Source organism: Amphiprion ocellaris, chromosome 5 (genome assembly GCF_022539595.1).
Source record: "Amphiprion ocellaris isolate individual 3 ecotype Okinawa chromosome 5, ASM2253959v1, whole genome shotgun sequence".
NCBI lineage: Eukaryota > Metazoa > Chordata > Actinopteri > Pomacentridae > Amphiprion > Amphiprion ocellaris.
This window is the reverse complement of record NC_072770.1, coordinates 14,202,602-14,223,640: the sequence shown is the minus strand read 5'-3', so window position 1 is coordinate 14,223,640 and position 21,039 is coordinate 14,202,602. Positions and strand designations below refer to the sequence as shown.

Genomic DNA, 21,039 nt, shown 5'->3' with positions numbered 1-21,039 from the left:
CTTTTGCACCCTCCTCCTCCAACCCCAGAAGCTTTCCTCTTCAATCTCTCAATCCCACAATCCCCGGGGTTTCCTCTTCTTCCCTTTTTCCTGGAGCTCAGAGTTAGAGCTTCTGTAAGCTCGAGCTGAGGTAGGGGGTCCGAGGATTGGGACTTGAACTCCTTTAAAACTCACTCGTGGGACTTGGGTTTTTCCTGTTTAATTTTATACCACGTATGATAAATTAGGGTTGAGTTTCCTCCTCGGTTCTCTCTCACTTCCAAGTGATTTGTAGTGTAGCTTTACGGAAGCAGGTCTGGAGACTTTGTGAAAAACAAGACTGAATATTAGGTTTGTCTCTTACACATGCAAAACAGCTCATATAAATCCAACCAAGGCTCAGGACAAAGTTTAAATTCAACACGATACCTTAGTCACACTGTTTTGCCTTAGACTCACAGAGAAACATGATCAAGACTTCCTGCAGACCAGAAGGAATGTTCATCGGAGGTGTGTTGAAGTCAGATGAGATCACCAAATGAAAAGAAGCTGACACATTTTCCAAGTCATCGGCTGCCACTATGAGATTCCTTTGATTATTGTATAGTGAATGCGATGTACTCCAAGGTTTAGCATTGCTCTCCTATAACATGACAAGGACCAGGCTATGGAGATCTGTTAAAATACAGCTATAGCTATTGTTGTTATTGTATTTTTGTTCTGTTTTTCTGCCCAGTTTTCAAGCTGCCTTAACATTAATCATGTTAATATTAGTAATACACAAAATAACTATAACCCAGCTCGTCCAGTCAAACAGCACACAGACAGAAGTAGCACTGATGATTGAGGAACATATTCGAGCATCAAAGGTGGACAAAGTTACATAATATAAGCAAAAAGGGTACAAATGTTCATTTTACCAAAAGAAAATGTAGCTTTTAAATGTATCTAATTGGGCATGCTAACTCTGCTAACAAATACCACTGAAACGTAATTAAAAGGCAACTCCCAAGCAGTAAAAAATGGCCTCTTGGAGATGTCATTAAAATTTTTTTTAATCTGAAATAGTACTATATATTGCCTCTGTAAAGTTTATACAATATACTTATAGAAAAACTACTTTGGTATATAGGAAATTAAGGCACTGTAATCTTTAATAATACTATGAAATGGACCCGTTTTTGAAAGAAACAACCTATGAATAAAATAATCAAAAGGGAAATGTCATTAACACATTAATGAAATAAATCCTCCACTCCCAAAGAAGCAGAGCACAGATGGACCTGCTGCTTTACCCATCACTGTCTGATTCCACCAGAGATAACAAAGAGAACGCTGCCTTGACAGAAGCAGAAAGGCAGTTGGGATATACAATAAATCACATCACCAACCCCAGTGCAGAGTGCGGACACACCACGGACTGTTAAGCTAATTACCCTTGTGTCTTGGTTTTCTCCAGACTCCATTTCATTTAATGACATAACAAATGACAAACTCTGCGGTTTCATTCACCAAACCAACAGGGCCTCCTGCACAAAGAGCCTCTGGTGTGTTTTTGCAGCCGACTTTGACATCACAGTCTGAGACCAGCATTCACCCACAGAGAGCAGAGCATCATTTAGCCATGAGCTCACCTCAGATCACTCTCACTATGACCCTACAGTTTACTCAGCGCCCTCCACTCGGAGACTGACACCTCTGAGCTGTCACTGATGACTCCCCTCATTGAAAACACACAAACACAGCCACACACACGCTCAGATGTATGTTTTAGAATAAACCAGGGGAGTGTGTTCCAGAGGAAATGGTAAATTGTTTCCATCCACTTTCCATGCACATTTTTAATAAAAGCATGTAAAAGCCATAAAAAAAAATCACAAAAAGCATATATATATATATATATATATATATATATATATATATATATATATATATATATATATATATATATATATATATATATATATATATATATATATATATATATATATATATATATATGGATGGTGGTGTTTAAATTAAAGCAAAATTCAACAAACTGCAAGAGAGGCACACACATAATTTATCATAATGCACAAAAAGCATGCTCTCCCCTGAAAAGACTAAAGTCATTCCATCACGTATGCATGAAATTCCCTTGTTTTTCTTGGATTTTATATTAAGAAATTATGTGAATGGAGACTTCAGTGATGGTCTGTGGAAGCCCAAAGATATAATTTCATTCTGAAAACAAGAACTTTCAAAGAGACTCGCTTTATTTTTCAAAATCAGACTCATGTCAGTTTCAAATGAACTATGTGGATCAGTTACATTGAAATCAGTTTTGATAAAGGCTGAAACAATTACAGCTTTTAATGCACAATTAACATTTTCACACTGTTAAATGATATAAAGATAATCTTTAAAAGTAGCTACAACAAATTCTGAATCTGTTATTTACCATACAGTCGGAAGTTAAGTCAGTAAGAGACATTTTCTACAGTTTATGATGCACAGCAGCGATGAGTCAATTTCCCAAAATAAAGCTGGCTGCTAAACTGAGTTTGTGACATTTATGTTCCAAAATGATTCATGCATGACTTTTATTTTCAGAAATGTGACTAAAAACAGAGCTACTGTCTGACACAGCATCGCCGCTCCTACCATTCAAAAAGCACATGCTGAATTAATACAGGGACAACATGAACACTGTCTTGGTGTCTGATGTTTCTGGGTTTTATGAGCTGTGCATACAGTAAGCGGGACCTCTGACCCTGGAATAGGCCTCCTCTCCACGGGGCAAATTCCTTCATCTTCAAACCTCCATCGCACATGCCACTTTAAATGTGTACCCACATATGAGAACAGGGGGCCAAGCTAAAGAACAGACAATCTCCAGCCAGATGTGCACATACCTGCTCCCCTGTTAAGTTCAGCAGAGGCTTCAGATCCCCTCCACTCAGTATGGACACCTACGATCAAACAGACAAGAGTTATTAATTGTAAATTGTGTGTCAAGATCCCAAAATGCATTGTGAGATTGGATTGTTCAACTCAAGTTCATTCATTTTTAGGAATTTTTTTTTATTTTGTAAAAATGTTACATTGCACAAAGGTATAAAACGAAAATGTGGGTGCTCCTTACTAAACCATACAGCATGAGTCCTTTCGGAACTCCTGTGATGAAATCTGTAAAAAAAAAAAAAAAAGAAAAGCAAGAGGCATAAACATAATTATCAGATGTTCCTGCTTCCTGAACAACTAAATAATCCCTTTCCGTTACAACACAAACGTGTGTGTCAGCTCTCTGTACTGTAAATATGACCTTTACCTTCCTCATCATCCCCACTGAATTCACCACCAGCCACTGAGTAACCTGCAGAAGAGAAGGAGAATGAACCTTCAATGAACTTTGTGCAGCTTCTTCTGGTGCTCCAATACTCTTTATATTCACCGTACACCAACATTCTGAAAATATTAAGCAACAATACACAAAATATTCCAGAAATTCAGCAGGAAAACTACAATCTACCCCTGAAATTGGGACACCTCATGGGTCATGTGTGCTCATATGTTGTCCTGGTAGCAGAACCAGAGGAAAAGTTCTCAGAATAAAAATCAACAGCAAATTTAATTTACTGCAATCCAGCTGGTATTTTTTTTTAGTTTTCTGCGTACAAAGTTGACAATTTGGCACGATTGTAGTGTCAGTGGAGAGCTAATGAAGTATCCTCGGGGGAGCATGCATGCGCTGAGAGAAGCGAGACCCTGCAGGTTGATAAATTTTGCCCAGATGGTCGCACAAGAGGTAAGGTCAAGGGGTCACTGAAGACAGCCAAATCCTCTGGGGATCACATAAAGCCACAGCAAACTTTCTGAAATCCAATCATAAATTGCAAAGAGAAATGTGAACCTCGTGGTAGTGCCACATAAAAGTCTAACCCTTTAGAATACATCCTCTGGGAACCATGAATGTTCATATCAAATGCTGCTTTGGACCAAGATTAGAAGAAGACTTCAGTATATTTAGTGGTAGGAGTACAAGAAATGGACAGCAGAACTGATTTGAATTATCCTGTGTGCTTCAAGTGTACTTCCTCACCCAGGTAACTGTCATCATAGGTCCCCTGCACCTGTCGGGTCTGAATCTGCCCGTTGACCGACAGCAGAAAGTAGGCAGGATAGTAAGCCTTAACAATCTCCTCTGTGGTGGCTGAGATCAGCTGACCTACAGGACAGGAGGGCAACAAAAGGTCAAGAGACACATGACTTTTGAACTCCTTGTGATGGATTGATTTCCTGATTCCGTCAAAGGAAAATTCGACAAAAACAATGGAAAATGTTTCCTAAAAATCAATGCTGCTCCACATTCCTGTGAGTTTACCTTGCCAGTAAAAGCTGCCTGGTCCTCCAAGCACAACCTTCCCTTCCTGAAACACACACAACAGTAGCCAGAGCTGAGGAATCTGTGTGTCACCAGTTTATTCGTGATCAAACAAACTCTGCAGGTCCGATGTACACAGCGTAATCTCCACTGCTTACATCAAGCAACACAGAGGAACGGTGATTACGTAAAAAAACAGCAAACACTCAGACAAATATTTCTCTTACCTTGGTGAAGTCAGCACTAAATCCCCCCTGACAGTAGCCCTGTCCAGCAGGTCCATGTCTTTCTGCAGAAAGTAGCAGCAAAACACAAGGAACTTCAATAAATTTTCAGTTTCATGGAAAACAGCCACACATTAGCTGTACTAACTTGGTGGTAGCTGTTTATGTCAGACATCACCGCAGCTTTAAATCCCTCTGGAGGCTAGTTATTATTGCAATAGCTCACCTGTTCGGCATGGTGCGTATTCCACAAATGTTTTGAGACCGTCTACAGAGAGGTAGCATGTTCCTGTAACATCAGCAAAGGGTGTGTCATGCTCGGTCCTCCAATAATACCTGGGAGCACAAGCCTGGAAAACAAAGGACGAAGGCTAGATGACCAAGGAAAGAAGTTTTCTACCTGATAAATGTTTAAAAAGCCTCAGATCCAACGTCAATTTCGTTTTCAAATCTTCACAACAAGTCTTTAGGGGTCAAAACTAAAAGTGCAAGTCTGCAGGTCAGCCCAGTATGCCTGACCTTACTACCTCCTGCAGAAAAGGACGCTTCTTCCACGTAGCATACTATTAGCCACCACTGGGATCCAGACTCAAATGTTTAATATACATAAGTCCATTTTTATTTTTGTAAAAGTCACACATTTTGTTTAAAAATATCTGCAATAAACAATAACCCTCAAACTTTGTTGTCACTATCACCAATTAGACCCAACCCGCAATCCAGGAAAAACCTTCAGTTTTTAGAGAGTTACTTCAAAGCCAGAAGAATGTCAATAGTTGCTGCATCATAGTTCAAAGGTGGTACAGGCCATGAAGAGAGCCAAAGAAATACAAGTTACCAACTGGAGTCAAAACCACTTGTTTACTAATTGCTAATAGTCGTCAAAGACAAAGAAACAATTTGCCAATTAGCCAGCTACGTGAGAAAAAAATGGAAGGAGGTCTTTAGGAATTTCATTTCAGGAACACCGGGAACAGCTTCTTCATCTTCTTTTCTAGAAATCGTCAATCATGTGACTTAAATATTCACTCTGTCAAAACTAAATTGGAAAAGGTATTTCCATTTCCCATGAAACAAACAATCTTTTTTTTTTTTTTTTTTTTTTTAAAAAGTCAAATGCCACCTCAGGCAAGCTTTTTGCAAAATCGAGGATATCATTATCTTTTTCTAATGCAAAACTTCTAAATGTACATAAAAAACATTGATGGAAACATGGCTTGTGTCAGAATTTTTCTGCAACAGTCTATTCTAAAATGTCAAGCGTCTCCATAAGGAGTTCCAAAACTCTGAGACATTGTGAACCATCACATCTGTTGTTTGATTCTTTATAACTTACACTAAACATTTATGCTAACAACAGTTAAATTATAGTGTAATCACACAAACTGACCACCCTTCACATAACTATTCTTACCAGGATGCTGTCACCATGGGAACGCACAGTAGCTCCAAACCACTGATGGGACTTGAACTCAACCTGAGTGTTCACGTCATTTATATAAAAATAACGGTCACCTGTAAAAACATAGAGCGGGGAAAGCATAATTAGAGTTGCAAGCAGCAATTTTTTACAGCTGAAAGATTTATAGTTAACCACACAATTTAGTTTCTCAGAAAGTTGGACTTGGAAGAAACTTCTGTGATGTCAGGAGGTGCTACTTCAACTCTGATCCCCATGTCATCGGTGTTTGATTTTTGCGCTGTCAGGGCTTTATTTGAGAGTGTTCCCCACATGTTCTTGGCTTTTTACATGGATATTTTATGGCCACGTTCCCGGGATCTGCAGTCTTAATCCATCCTCCATGCTACGGCAGACATCAAACAGCTCAAAGGGACTTGGGCCTTGTTGTTACTGTAACCCAAACGGCTGTACCTCATTGTCAGGATCTGTTTTAAGAAGAGGCCCGAGCAGCACTGGAGCAGTGATGAGGGTAGGGGGGTGCACTAGGAGCATGTGTGTGACTGCCAACGGTTTTAATTTTGCAACTTCAGCAGCATTGCACCTCCTTGCTTTTCAACAATATTCTGTTATACTGATTAATTTGGAAAATTAGGACAGTAAAATGTCCATTTTGATTGCTTTTCCTTCCCCTGACCCAACCAGGTAAGCCAGAGGGCATTTACGTCCATAGGAACGCTGTAAAAACAAGCTTCTTGATTGGAAAACCTCTTTACATTTAAGTACTAAATAAAAGTTTGTGATCGGACGCTAATTTCTTTCGCATGCACGTTTGTCCTCACACACAAAAAAGTCATATTCAGCTTCCTTGTAAAGTCATTAAACAAAAGCTGACGCCTTTAACGTGGCTGAATGAGTACACTTGTCTTCAGTCCCTGTTAAAGCACTAAAAAATGTAAATCATACTTAAAATGCGGCTGTAACTGTGAGCTTTATGGTGGTATATTTTTTTGATATATGCGCCTGCTGTGCGTAGCGGAGTGGTGACATTAAACTCTCCTGGCTGGAGCTCAGTAGGCCTGTTTGGTTAAAAGGAGTCTGGCCTGTGTCCTCGAACACACCATGAATCCTGAGGCCTGCAATGGAAAATGCAAGACTACTGAATGTAAACATATGTCCATGTGTGTGAACATAAGTGTGGTTTTATATGCTTTTTTTTGTCCTACACCGAATCACATTTCAGAGATAATTTGTGTTTGTAAATATTTTGCATGTGTGTATTTATGTACAGGGTATTTGCACAGGCGCAGCTCTGCGTAAACCGCAATTTGATATCAGCATGCAGACGCTTGCGATAAGTTTCACCCTGTGATCCTCAAATGGTGGTCCTTATCGCTTCCTGCGTTTTCTGATGGCGGTGATTATTTTCCCTTTCAGGTCCTCTGGGGTCCTTGTCCCCGTAATGACTCTGCACTAATTAAAGCGAGCTTACAAAACTGGGCTCCGAGTTGAGCAGAAAATCAAAGCTCTGTGAAAACACTGCAAACACAGCCCCATGCCCCAACATGGAGACCTCAGCATGGAGACGGGTGGAGGAAAGACTCGACCACCATTAAAACTCAGCAACGGCATCAAAGGCTGGTTTCATTCAAAACAGAGGACCCCTGGATTAGGAGAGGTAAGATGGCAGGGAGCCGCATTTGTGACCTTCGGGGTCAAGCACAGTGGTGCTTAACTCGAGATGGTACCTTTAGTTTCTCATAGCCACTTTTATGGCTGGTTAGAGACAGCTGAGAGTTTACTACACAGTCCGGTCTCGACTGTTTAACAGCACCTTTGGAGAAAGTGACATTTTTATTCCCTGGAACAATCCGTCTCACCAACTACTGCTGTGATTATGATGTAGGGAAAATTGTCTCCCTTGGATTTGGAATATTGAGCTCGATTTGTTTTACATTTTTAGCTGTGTCGTGAATTCAGATTTAACAAGAAACCCGACCTTGCTTGTCGAAGTTGATAACGTTGCAGTTAGCTTGTCTCCAGGGGCACAAGTACACAGCTCCTCCTTCGGTGACGTCCGGCTGGCTGGTGTTGGCTTTCGGAGCGCCGATCAAAATGCTACAAACCAGAGAGCAGAAAAGAAAACAAAGTCTTAATGGTTGCTGTGAAGAACTGACGTGCATTTCATTTGACCTATTGTCGTTTAAACCGGAATTTTTGGAAATGAAACGGCTGGAAAGGTCAATGTAGAGTCAGTGGTTGGTTGGATTCTTGATCCTTACAATTTTTCCCAGCATATGCCTTTCATTTGTCAAAATAAATACCTTCTTTGCTTTTTTGCTGCACAACCATATGACTGGTATCAATATCATCAGCTAATTCGTTTCAAGAAAGTAAATCGGTGTATTTCCCAAATTGTCAAACTGTTCCTTTAATCAGACCCAAAATCATGACAAAGAGGAAGTCAAACTGTGTACCGAAAACAAGCTTCAAAAACAACTGAGAAGTAACACTAAGTGCAACCATAAAGGAGGCCTGAGAAGTTGTATCTTCACATGGTTCTGTTTATAGGGGCTTGTAAGGTTGAGCACAACAGTTTCATATGGTAATATAAAGAACATTTAAAGAGCAATTTGCAGCTATTACCTAAGTGACTGTATTCTTGCTGATCTCTGTTATTACCATTGTTTTTAGGAGCAGATGTAAGGTACAGTTAAAAAAAACACTACATCTGGCGTAAATTTATGGTCAACAACGCATTTTCTCATAATATCACAAGCTACAAGCTGAACTCAAAGCCTGAGTGAGCATTGTAATCATGTGTTCCCACTCACCTATTAATATAGACTTTAAAAAAAAATAAAGAATTGTGTAGCCAAAGATTTCTTTCCTAGAAGTCACAAACATTTTGTATTTTGACTTCTCAGTGTCTCGTCGTGTGCAATGAGACCTAAGATTATGGAGTGTCTTATTTTGGGTGCCAGGTTCAGACTGCTACTATGATGTTCACAGTGTCAGAATACGCAATTATAGTTATAAATTCTTGCTGTGTTCATGTGGAGATACTTGACAAACTACACTTTGGTCTCCAACCAATCACAGCTTGTCAACCTGCGCAGGGGCGGAGCAAAGCGGTAGCCCAGGGTGGTCATTCCCACCACAGACTGAAGTCTGGCTACTCCACATAACCAACAGTTCAGGTTGTCATAGACCTACACACATACTCATAGAACCGGAGTTACATGCAGTAAATGCTATTTTTCTGGCAGAATGTTTTTTGAAGAACGATTTCTCCACAGCCATTTTTGTCATGGAAATGCATGTTAACGACATGCAATCAAGTAGTTCTGAACAACCAAAGAACATTTACACTGACTTTTGCAGCAATTCCAAGATTTCCTACACTGTGTGTGATGTGTTTGTATGGTTTTATTCTTTGAAGTGTTTATGACTTAGATTTATCATTGGATTAAGTTGGAGATCTTCTAGAGACTCTTAAAAACTGCAGAGATTAAACCTCTTTTGAATAACTCTGGAAATAAGTAGTACAAACTGCTCATGCAATTTAAACTGTAACTATCTTATGAGGTCCATCAGAAATTAAAATTAAAATACAACTTAAGCAACTCCTCCAGGTTTTAATCAACTGAAGGTTGCATTAAAAGCGTACATGTGCTTCTACATGATAGTCTTGCCTGCATAAAGAAATGGTCTGTCACTGGACCTAGACAGCAGATAAGTCCTGGAAACAAGAATGTAAAGAAAAAATGTGTGAATGATACTGGTTGTCTTGTGTTTGGAAAAGTCTAAAAACTATACAAAGACGACAACCATGAAACCATCTCTGAGTTGCACAAAGAAGACAGTATTGGCTGTCTATCCTTTACTTTGCAAAGTTGTTTGCAGAAGTTAACTTTGCTCTGTTTCTGCTTCTAGTTTCTCACTTGCTTGTTTTTTTTGTCTGGATCTCTCAATCTAAGACACAGCTTTGCTTGATGATGCACTACTAAGTCCAATATTTACTCTCCTTTAAGCTCGCTGTTTGGTCTCTTGGATCAAATCCTTGGCTGTTGAAAGCTCCACTGTTTTCACCGACTAGTTGCTAATTTTGTCCGTCAGCTGTTTAGTGTTAAGCAGGCAGCGTACGATTGGTTTATCACAGGGAAAACAACAGCCTGCTGCTGCTGCTGGAAACAATACTGATGAGAAAGGTAAAACTGAGCCAAAAGAAATACAGCCAAGTACCACAAAAGTAAAACTATTAGCTGCAAGATGCTTAAAAAAAAAAAAAAAGTTAAAAAAAAAATAACTAAGGAGTTTTGCAGAGCTGGGTAATAAATCTCGGTGAGTTTGCCACTTTCAACCCCTTTTACGTTACACATAAATATCATATGCTCTGTATATATAAAAATGTATACTGAGCAGCTTTAATGTGAACTTTCTGCTAAGTTGCATAAATCGAAACTACCGCAACACTTGTTACACTGAGCCTTTATGAAATCTAACTGCTAAGTGACTTCCAAAAGTACAATCTTTGTAGCTCTTTTTAGCTTAATGAATAGCAATCATCCTTCTGAATGTAGAGTTTAGTCACAGTTATAGTCTTTGTTTACTGTATCACGACAAAGAAAGATCATTTTCTGTTTTTTTTCCCTTACAGTGAAGACAGATTATTTCATAAGAACTGTAACTCTGCAGCTTCACCAAGTACACCAGCCTGTTGCCATGAATGCTCACTTTCTGCAAGAAGATGCTTTTAAACATTTCATCACGTTTCTCCAGAATGTTTCAGAACATCATATGTGCAGACATACAGAGTGCAAGACTAAACAAAAAGTATCTGGAGCCGATTCTGCATATTTTTTTAACCAAACGAGAGCCTGGAAATGAATGACGGGACACATGAGAACAGTGCAGTAAAACACATGCTGCAGCTGGACGTTATTTCTGTATTTGTTTGCATGGATGCATGTATGAATATCAAGAAAAAATACGCACGAGCATGTACTATAGAGTGCTTTCAAGGTATTCAGACAGCCCAGCTCGAGAGGCCTGGCTCAGAGCAAATGGCACAACTTAAGACATTGGTGACTGATGACATTAGCAGAGATCAGACAGACTCTGTACTCCCACCATCCCCCAAAACGTCTGGAGAGCACAAGGAATATTTACATGGCTGGTTAAGCTTTCCTTATAAACCGTTCACTCCACAGCCACTGAGGGGACCAGGGTGCAGGCTTTCAATGGCCGCCTTTCATGTACCTCCTTTCAAATAGGTGCAGGACTTTTAGCCGCCCACCACCTTCTGTGATCTCTGTGGAGCTACAACATATGAGTCAATTAAAAGCACCGGTAAAGAAAACTTAACAGTTGCCAATAGACTCCTTAACAACATAATGCGTATGAAGAGGACAATGGGACAATGTTGAGACCTGAAAACAGGATTCCTTTCCCTTAACTCATGTTCAGCAGGAACATCTGTCAACAGGGAAGTGGTTTAGAGGTGCGGTGAGGTCAAGGATGCAACATGTAATTTATGCTAACAGATTTATGAGTGCCACTATAGTAGTTGTAACTAAATTAACTGTTCATATGCATCGTAACTTACTCAAAACCTGTCCTCTACACAAAATTAAGTTTATTTCTTCATTTTCTCTAAAGTATTTAACAGTTTTATGACATCAGGCCTCTAAAATTATTCAAATAATAGCCTTTTAAGAAAGGACAATGACTTTGTTCATCACTTATAGTCACTAGAACGAGTTTAAAAAGGGAACATGTAGACGTTACATTATTTTAAGAGGCACAGGCCAAAAGATGCAGATGTTTCATGATATGTTGGCCTAACACTTTTTGTAGTGAACATCATATAAGTTCACAGAAACCACCAAAGGGCCTGTATCCAAAATAAGTCTGTTCAGGTTTCTCAAGATGTTATCTGGGTTGTTGCACATCTCCAAACCAAATATCTGCTTTACTTTTTACCATGCAAATGTGCTTAGTAAACTCATACATATTTGGACATATCGTGTTTTCTTTCCTCTTGTCTCAACCAGGAGATCACAAGTGGGTCTCTAATAAAAATACAGAGTATTAACAGAATGGCAAAACTGTTGGGATAATGGTTGTAGTAGTGCAGTGAAGTTGCACTAAAATACAGGCTTCAGGAAATCTTCATTTCCTGCTGATCTGAGCTTTTGCTCAACACTGATATCTGGAAAGGTAATTTCTCTGCTGGCAGATAAGGACTGCACGAAACCTGACTGTGCTGCTCAATTCTGCCTTTGGCGTCCTTTAGTGTAGAGCTCACAGACAAGTCGGCAAACAGAAGAAGTTCAGTGACATCAGGTCAAAGGATTTCAATATCCATTAACTATTCTGCTCAACATACCACTTCCAAGCTGACTGAAAGTATTTAGCATGTTTATAGTGGGAAACTGATGAAATCAGGTGTGTTTTAAAAAGGACCAACCCGTGCTATATTCATGCTGGAGGCTTTGTGGGACCATACATAAACACAACTAAATGCAGACTCTGATAATGCTAGCATGTCGATGATCTAAACAGAAAATAATTTATCTGATGATGGTGGGAGATGAAAAAGGAGGAAACATTCATTCTTTGGCTTCCATGAATGTCTGTATCAAATTCCACACCATTCTGTGCATACATGCTGTGGACTTCAGGAGATATTTCAGTAAATAACACAAATATCAACAACTAGGTTCAAATCTAACAACGTATAGCACAATAAAGCAATTTAATTGACTTATCTTTTCTATTTTACCTATTGTATACATGTGAGCTTTGCTCATTTCTTGTTAAACTTAAAATGTATAGATTTTTTTCAGACCGCTTTAGATCTTAGAAACATAAACTGATATAACTTGAGCTATTCCGACTTTAAATGGTGAGTTAAATGAACAGCTGAAAGGTCACTCAACTCATAAAATTAAGTTTATAAGGAACAAAATTAGCATATTAGCAGACATCCAGGATACATTGTTAGAGTTAAAATGTTCCAGAGACTCTTGTTGTTTGCAGTTTAACAGGAAAGACATAGCAGAATCTTGCTGTGTTACTTGAATACATGTTAAATGAATTTATAGTTGTTCATTTTTCTACTAATCAAAACAAATGTAACCATGACAAAGGTTAGAATTGAATTCAGTCCCTACATCGATAGACTTGTAATTTATCACACTGTAACTGGGATCAGTTTCACTTGGCGTCTTTGTCTTGACTGGTCAAAAATAGCTTCAGCAACTACACCTGAAAGTTATCAATGTTAAATGAAGACAAAGCTCTTTAAACTGACAAAATGTTAAAGGAAAAGATCTTCACACAGACAAAGTAGAAAAGTGCACAGTTGCACAGTGCAGTACATAGATGAAAACCTACTCAAGACTATAAGTAATTTAAATATGTAAATTGCATTTACTGGTAAACTAATGTGAGGTGGATCTTGGTAAACAAACAAAAAAAGAGATAAATCTTTAGTTAATTGTTTTTGAGTGAAGTTTAATTGGCATTGACATCATAATCATTTCCCTATCACTACAAAATGGTAACATACTGTATGTTCAGTTTTACGTATACCAACAGCAAAAACAGTGCACTGTAATATATGAGAGTTAGTATATAGTATGTATTAAATATGTACAAAATTAGTATGTAGGATGGAAGTTGGATGCAGCACTGAGCCACATATCTGCCATCCCAAAATTTCTCCAATTACTACTGAAATACTTGCAATGCATCAACAAAATCTCACAAAAACATATGATTATTGAACACAGCACTTGATATAAGGAGGAACAAGTTGTCGCAGCAGTTAAAGCAGAGATGGCATGGCGAGCTGCAGGCACGACTCTTTACGAGGCTCCCTACAGACAAACAGCCCAGTAATTGTCAGAATGCATGACAACGAGTAAAAATGATCCAATCAGCAGAAAGAAAATTCACGAAAGCATCCTTTTCCTGCTGCGTTGTTTACCCAACAGAAAATAGAACCACTGGATTCCTGTGAGGAGCAACAATTGTGAGCTGCCAATACCCATTCATGGGACAAAGTGTGGTATTGATCTGTGTTAGCAAAACTGCTGCAGGAAAAAAAGAGCTCAGTGTGGACAAAATCTGTGTGAATCGACATCTCAGTAATTGCACCACAACATGCCCTCTAACTGCCAGAAGCTCAGTTAAGCAAACCTAGAGAATCTTAACCAATTTCCTCACAGGAAAATATCTACAGTCTTAAAACCAACATTGCTTTAAGTCTGTGAGCCCAAGAGGATATTAGTGAGGAAAAACTGAGACACACAGAGATGATGAAGTGTCAGTGATGGATTTACAGAGCAAATATCTGAGCTATTTAACCTTTCACTTCTAAATGTCAGCTACAGGCTGCTCTCCAACAGGTTATCATGAAGCAGATTAAACAGCTGATAGGCACTACGTTCCTGTCAACGTCTGTAAAGAGCTTTTCGGTGTGATGTATGTAGTACATCTTCTGGAGGTCCACAGCAGCTGTGAACAAGTAGATGAGAAAGAATATATTTGACTGTTTTAAAAAAAAAACTGAACCTGATAATGACTAGTTTGTTCTATATTTCTGTCAGTTTGTTAGCACTACTGTGGATTCTGCTAAACCTCTAACACTGTTTTAGAGCGGTAAAAAAAAAGCAAAGAGAGCTCAATACCAAAGGAGAAAAGTATTCAAAACTAAAAAAAACACAATCTGACTTCTCCATTATACTGATAGCTTGTTGTCTTATGTACTTTTTAATGTTTTATCTGCATCTCACTGTAATGCTCTTAATGTTTTATGTCAAGCACTTTGAATTGTCTTGGACATGAAGGATGCTATACAAATAAACTTGCCTTGCCTTTTGGGGACAACATTGCATATTTTTTTAGCTTATTTATTGTTTTGAATGTAAGATCTGAAATGTGAGTAAAAAATAAATAAATAAAAACATATCAATTTGAAAACAGTTACTCAATTAAAGGAAATCTAAACTAAGAAATCTACTTTATGGGTCCACATCTGAGTAAAAGCTAACATCTATGCTAACAGCTGGTTGTTGGCTGCTAGTTAGCAAGATAACAATTTGCTCAATATAATTTTAGAAATATTCTAATAGTCAATGTAACAAGTTACAGTTATGATGACAACAGTAAAGCAACAAAAAAAATTCTAATTTACAGTATAGCTCAGTGACTCCCCAACTTCTATGTAGAGTTTAGCCATAAGTTAGCAAGCTAATGTTAGCCACCGTAAGGCTAATTAAGTAGAAGTAAAACCCAGTTTGAATTAAGCAAGAGTATGTTTGTTGTTTATGAATTCAAATTTCTATCTGTAAAAGGACAATTTTATTATTTGTAAATGGCTACATAGTCATTTTAGCGTGTTGTTGAGAGGAAACTTTAAAAGCAATTTACTGTAATTGTTCCAACCCACACATTATTAAGACTGTTCTTATACTATAAGAACAGTCTTATAGGTTTATGTTATGACCACCAGTTTAAATTATTTCAACTGGCACACAATAGAAAATTGAGCTGATTTAAGTTGTAGATTGTGTTTTCAGTTCCCTTGAACACAACCCACAGACCTTTAGCAGCACAAATGGCAGACCGTAAAGCACAGTGATTGAATGTTTTGAAGTGAAATGCATGTTGGGAACTGTAGCTTACTCCTCTCTTTAACCCAGGAGATGCTCATCCAAGCTAATAACACAGTGACAAAGAGTTCATAAGAGGTTGAGAGCACAAACTTTGTATAAAAGATGGATATAGCAAGAGTTGGCTACCAAGTGTGTAAATTGGGCACAGCCATCTCGGTCTTCTGAAATCTGAAATATCAAGCGAGAGCAGGACCTGATTGGAGAATTCAAGGACATTATGCATAGTGATACAGAAGCACACTGTCACTCATAAGTTAGTCACACCCTCAAGCATGCAAGGTTTATCATCTATTTTACTATAAATGGGGCCATAATAAACAAAATTAACAACATGCTATACTGAAGGAGGCATGAAACTAGCAATTGCGACCAAAAAGTAATTAAGAAAAGCTTTACTGAATTAACAGATCAAGTAAGAATTAGAGCCATTTTCTCATAGACTTAAATACAATCAGACTTCTGTATACAACCAGAGGAGTCGCCCCCTGCTGGTTGTTAGAGGGGTGCAGGTTTAAGGTACTTCCACATTAGTGTCACTTAACCATCCTGTTCTGTAGTACATGATGACTAAAGCCACCTGAAATAAGTTTCAGTTAATAGACTTATACCCCCAACATACATCTGGTGAGTCAGACTACTTCCACATTGGCTTCAGAGGCTACTTGCATCTTATACTGTATGTGGTCTATGGTTGTGAGTGACAGCAGTGGTTGTCTCACAACATTGTAACTGGATCATTAATGAACAATCTAGGGTCCTTTGCCTGTAATACACTCCTGGTTAAGTATTATACCTAATCAGACTGGGTACAAAACAGCTCCACAGCATTATAACCACCAAAAAATATGATTATTGCAGATCTAGCATAACTGACTTCTGCAACTACTGGAGATTTGTTTGTATCTCCCTTGCAGGCTTTGACTATTAGCCTGCATTCAAGCCACAGATCTACTGCATGCATGTGATTTTCAGAAAAACAAATACCATGTCTTCAATGTTTTGAAGGTCAAAAGACTGATGATCACTCCAGCTGTGTAATTTCCTATCCAGCTACCTATAAAAGATATATATCCATGCTTGCATGACAGATTATGATGGCATAATTTTGTACATCAAAATATAATTGTTCAAATGCAAAGTCTACATATTTACACCTAAGAGGTTTGTTTTGGTTCATGCTGTACAAACTGAAATATGCCATTTACAGATAGTAGCTTATTTTGGATTAAAAATACTGAACATTTTGTCATCCACATGGTTTCAAGCGGATGTGACGATTTCAGATATAGGTATCCGTCATGTATTTTTCCAAAATTCTGTCATGGCTCATCCGAACTCAGCTGTTTGCTTTAGCATCTTGGTGGATAAACTTCTCATTCATACCCATGATACTATTGGATTCTAAGTGTATTCGACACTTTAGCGTGGCCAGAGGGCAGCCAAAACACAAGTAGACAAACACGTCTGGCTTTTTCTCACTCATCAGTTCCTCATGTGTCAAAAAAAAAAACAGCAGGAAACCCCTCCTGTAGTATTAGAGTGTATATTCAGAATAAGATTAGCATTATTGTTACTTTGCTGTAGGTGAAAACCCCCTTCCCCTCTCAATTTCTCACACACAGACTTGTGTGTCTGTTTTCAATCATACTTGGGCTGGAATCCAGTGTGTGTGTGTGTGTGTGTGTGTGTGTGTGTGTGTGTGTGTGTGTGTGTGCGTGTGCGTGTGCGTGTGCGTGTGCGTGTGCGTGTGCGTGTGTGTAGGGGAGGGAGATGCATGTGTATATGAATGATGTAACCATTATTGCAGACATTTGCACAATAGCACTATGATATATTCAACAGTTTAACCTTACAATGATTTATAAAATGATAGTACTTTTTTATTATTAAGTAAAAACTACAAAAACAATAAAGTTGTTGTGTAAACACATAAAGAAACGTGAAAGCATGGGCAACATCTACTTTTTAGATATTCTACAGTATAGAATCAGTTCATTATGTGATCAGAAGTGACTTTTTAGACGTGAATGAGGCAGTATTTAGTAAAAGGAAGCTTAAAGGAAAAAGTGAAAGGTCTTTCTGTAGATTAAAGTACAGGTTGGTCAACAAAAAAGACAAGATTTTAGGGTGAAATAAGGAAACTACAGCCAAATGTCTGAAATAATGCTGAAATATTATGATGCCATAATAATGACTTTACCTTGATGAGTTGCTGAAGAATTCCACTGAATAACCGAAATAACTCCCCGGTGGTCCGGTGAAAACGACGCGTCTGTCTGCGTCCAGGTTAAAGGCGGCGCACAGCTGGATGAGAAGCACCGCTGGAGCGACTACAGCCCACACGGTGCTCTGACAACTTCTTGCCCCTGACCGGGGAGCTGGAGGTCCAGGAACGGTGCCCATCTCTGCTGTTGCGCGTCTTTTCTTTCATTGAAAAGCTGCAGCGCAAAACGCATCATCCGTGCTGATCCTTATGAGGAGGGGAAACCTGGGGGTCGTGGTCATTAAACTGGTGTCCTGAACGGTCCTCCGCAGATCTAACAGGTCCAGTGTGCTGATCCAGAGTGGACGGTGAAACGTAAAGAAAGACACAGAGAGAAAGAGAGGGAGGGAAAGATTGCAGCCTCATTTGGGGTGGAGCTTTAAATATTACCCGACAGTCCCCCAAAGAAAGAAAGAACGAAAGAAAGAAGAAAAAAGTGCTGTGAAACACTACAAGGTTCAGAATCTGAAATTTCACAGCGGAAACTTCAGTCTGGGCTCAAATCTTCTATGAAAGGAACACAGAGAATTACACTGGAGTGTGATATAATAAATGAAAAGTCATCAAATATTGCACATTACCATCTTAAAATGAATTTACTGAGTTTCTGAACATGGCTATTTCATTAAATATTTCCACATAGATCAAGAAAAGTTTCAAGATTCAGCAGGTTTATTGTCATATGCACAGAAAACTGGACACACACCCTCCTTAACTCTTAAATGGACACAATGTAAGAAAAACCACAGCTACCTAAAGGGAAAATGAACCAAATAAATCTCCTGAGCTAATTCTAGTTCAAGATATGTTTAATTATGTCAATTCAAGATATCTAATGTCCTCTGTGGATATCTAAAATAAAGTGTAAGCTAGACAGAATTATGCTGCAGATATCTCCAACTTCAATTCTGTCTAATCAAACCATAATTATGGATATCTTGAATTAGAGTTTGAAGCAGTAGAATGATATTGCAAATATCTGCTATGATGTCGGAAACCACAGCAACCGGCAGAGGCAGCTGCTTTCATAAACTACAACCGTAGCCATAGATAGTCATTTTAGTGCCATGTCAAAGTAGCCTGAGGCCAGAGTTCTTGTTAATTTCCTACAAGTCGCTAATGAACACAGTTCTTGTTCCTCACCAAGTCTTTGCTAATAAGCTCTTTCACTGCTTAATATTTTCTAGGGATACTGTCCACCATAACAGCGATGCAAAGTCTTGCAGTTTCAACATAATGGCGAACAGTTCAGAATAGTCATAATGACATTTCATATTCCACAACTACTATTTAGACTAGTTAGAACTGTCGTTTTGATTGATCAGAATAAGACATTCTGAATTTTGAAAAAAATCTGACTAGTCACTTTATAAATATGATGAGTGAAAATGATGTTGTTGATATCTCTAATTTTAATTCAGAAAAGTCAGATTCAGATATGAAGTGGTGAAACATCTTGCCATGGACACAAGAATATTGAAAGTTCCTCTGATCTTACCAAGAGTTGAAGATGTATGCCTTCGAGCAGGATTTATAACATCACAACTACTTTGAAAGCCAATCCTGGTCCACTTGGCAAGTGGAGCACCATTTACACCAATGCAGACTCTGGTTGGGTTCTTGTTTGTGAATCTAATTTCGAACCATTCCAAGTGTTTCAACTTGTGACAAAGTGGGGAAGAACTCATTGTTTCTCACCACTTGTCCTCTTGATAGTTTCATGCTACACATTACACAATGCTGTTTTCTTTGTGTGTATTTTGCTTTAATTTAACCATGCTATTGGAACATTGCAGTACATACTCTCCCAGGCTTGTTTGTGTTCAAATGTTACAGTTCACATCCATGACACGGGGAAATTAAAGCAAAACACACAGATATTAATTAGCTGCAGTATTAAGTTACAGTTAAGAAGTTTAACTGAAGTTTGTTCCTTTATTCAAACTTACCTATCTTTGTTCATTGTTCTGACTCTCCATGCAGGATTAATGTTTGGGGAAAAAGCCATCCAGCACTTCCTGAATTTATGGTATTGGTAGAGTCAGAGTGACACCATTGGGCCAAACCAAGTGGAGGGTTTTTTTTTCTTTATGAATGTTCCTTTTGCATTAAAAGGCATCAGTCAGTAGAGACTTTAAATGTTTAGCTCATAGGGCGACATTTAGAAATGCCAGCAAGTTTGTAGTTTGTATAGTGATGTTGTTTGCAGTTTGGTTTGCTTCCAGGTTATAGAGAAGATACCCATGCTGGTTTATGGTAGGGCTGAAGTGATTAAGGTGTGAGTTGATCTCCATGTATAAAGAGTAGAGAGGAGAGATAGAGGCTGTGCTGCTGAAATGTGCTTCTTTTTGTTTGTTTTTCTTTTGAATTTGGGAATAATTGTTGATTATTATTATTATTTTTTATCACTTTGAGTCTCACATGAATGAAGAAGTACTGTATCTTCACCTCTTTTGCAGAGAAGAAGCCTGCTGAGTCCAAATGCCAACCACCTTCCTTGACTTTTCGGCCAGACTACTCCACACTACTAACAAGAAAAAGGAGGTTCAGAATCCAAAAAGGTGGTTCTTTTGGGATCAAAAAATTAGCTAGAATCATGGTAACTTCAGGGTGAGTGACTCTTTTTGAAAAGATTCTGATGGAACAGCAATATGTTCAATGTGGGGACTTCAAGCTATCTTTTGTTTTTAAGCCAAACAGATTAGGTGGCACATTTTTTTGCCACATGGATCCAGTTTGGATGTGTAAATTGCTGCATTTTTGTCGGAGCCAAGTCAATAAATCCATCTCTATGCAGACTACACACGTTTATATCGTGCTACTGATTCTGTTGAATCTACCATGGAGAAGTCAACGGTCTTGATGAATGCACTGCAAGGTGCACCTACAAATCCTAACATATTTTACAAGTCAAGACAATTCAGAATGACTAAACCGGGAAAAGCCCACAGACATCCATCCTCAGCTCCATCTCTCATCACTCTGTTGGAACTGAACTTCACGCTATAATGGCAGACTGACAGGCCGGAGAACATACAGCACAGGATTATTTGTAGGTCTCTTCATGGTTATATGTGTGTGTGTGTAGGCTACAGGAGAAGAGGGCCCCAGATTAGTAATAGTGA

At 38.6% G+C, this 21,039-nt stretch overlaps 1 protein-coding gene across 1 annotated transcript in view; it reads right to left on the bottom strand.

Annotated features, from left to right (window-relative positions):
* LOC111588666 (integrin alpha-5-like) overlaps window positions 1–18,236 on the bottom strand; it is a 46,107-nt gene extending 27,871 nt beyond the window's left edge. The window contains exons 1-10 of the mRNA XM_035943324.2: window positions 17,852–18,236; window positions 7,965–8,083; window positions 5,981–6,081; window positions 4,793–4,916; window positions 4,570–4,631; window positions 4,343–4,388; window positions 4,061–4,186; window positions 3,290–3,334; window positions 3,104–3,147; window positions 2,874–2,930 (exon numbers count right to left, since the gene is read on the bottom strand). Of these exons, the coding sequence (XP_035799217.1) occupies window positions 2,874–2,930; window positions 3,104–3,147; window positions 3,290–3,334; window positions 4,061–4,186; window positions 4,343–4,388; window positions 4,570–4,631; window positions 4,793–4,916; window positions 5,981–6,081; window positions 7,965–8,083; window positions 17,852–18,054 (927 nt within the window). The 5' untranslated portion in view covers window positions 18,055–18,236. The remainder of the gene's footprint in view (window positions 1–2,873; window positions 2,931–3,103; window positions 3,148–3,289; window positions 3,335–4,060; window positions 4,187–4,342; window positions 4,389–4,569; window positions 4,632–4,792; window positions 4,917–5,980; window positions 6,082–7,964; window positions 8,084–17,851) is intronic.
* Window positions 18,237–21,039: the final 2,803 nt, after the last annotated feature.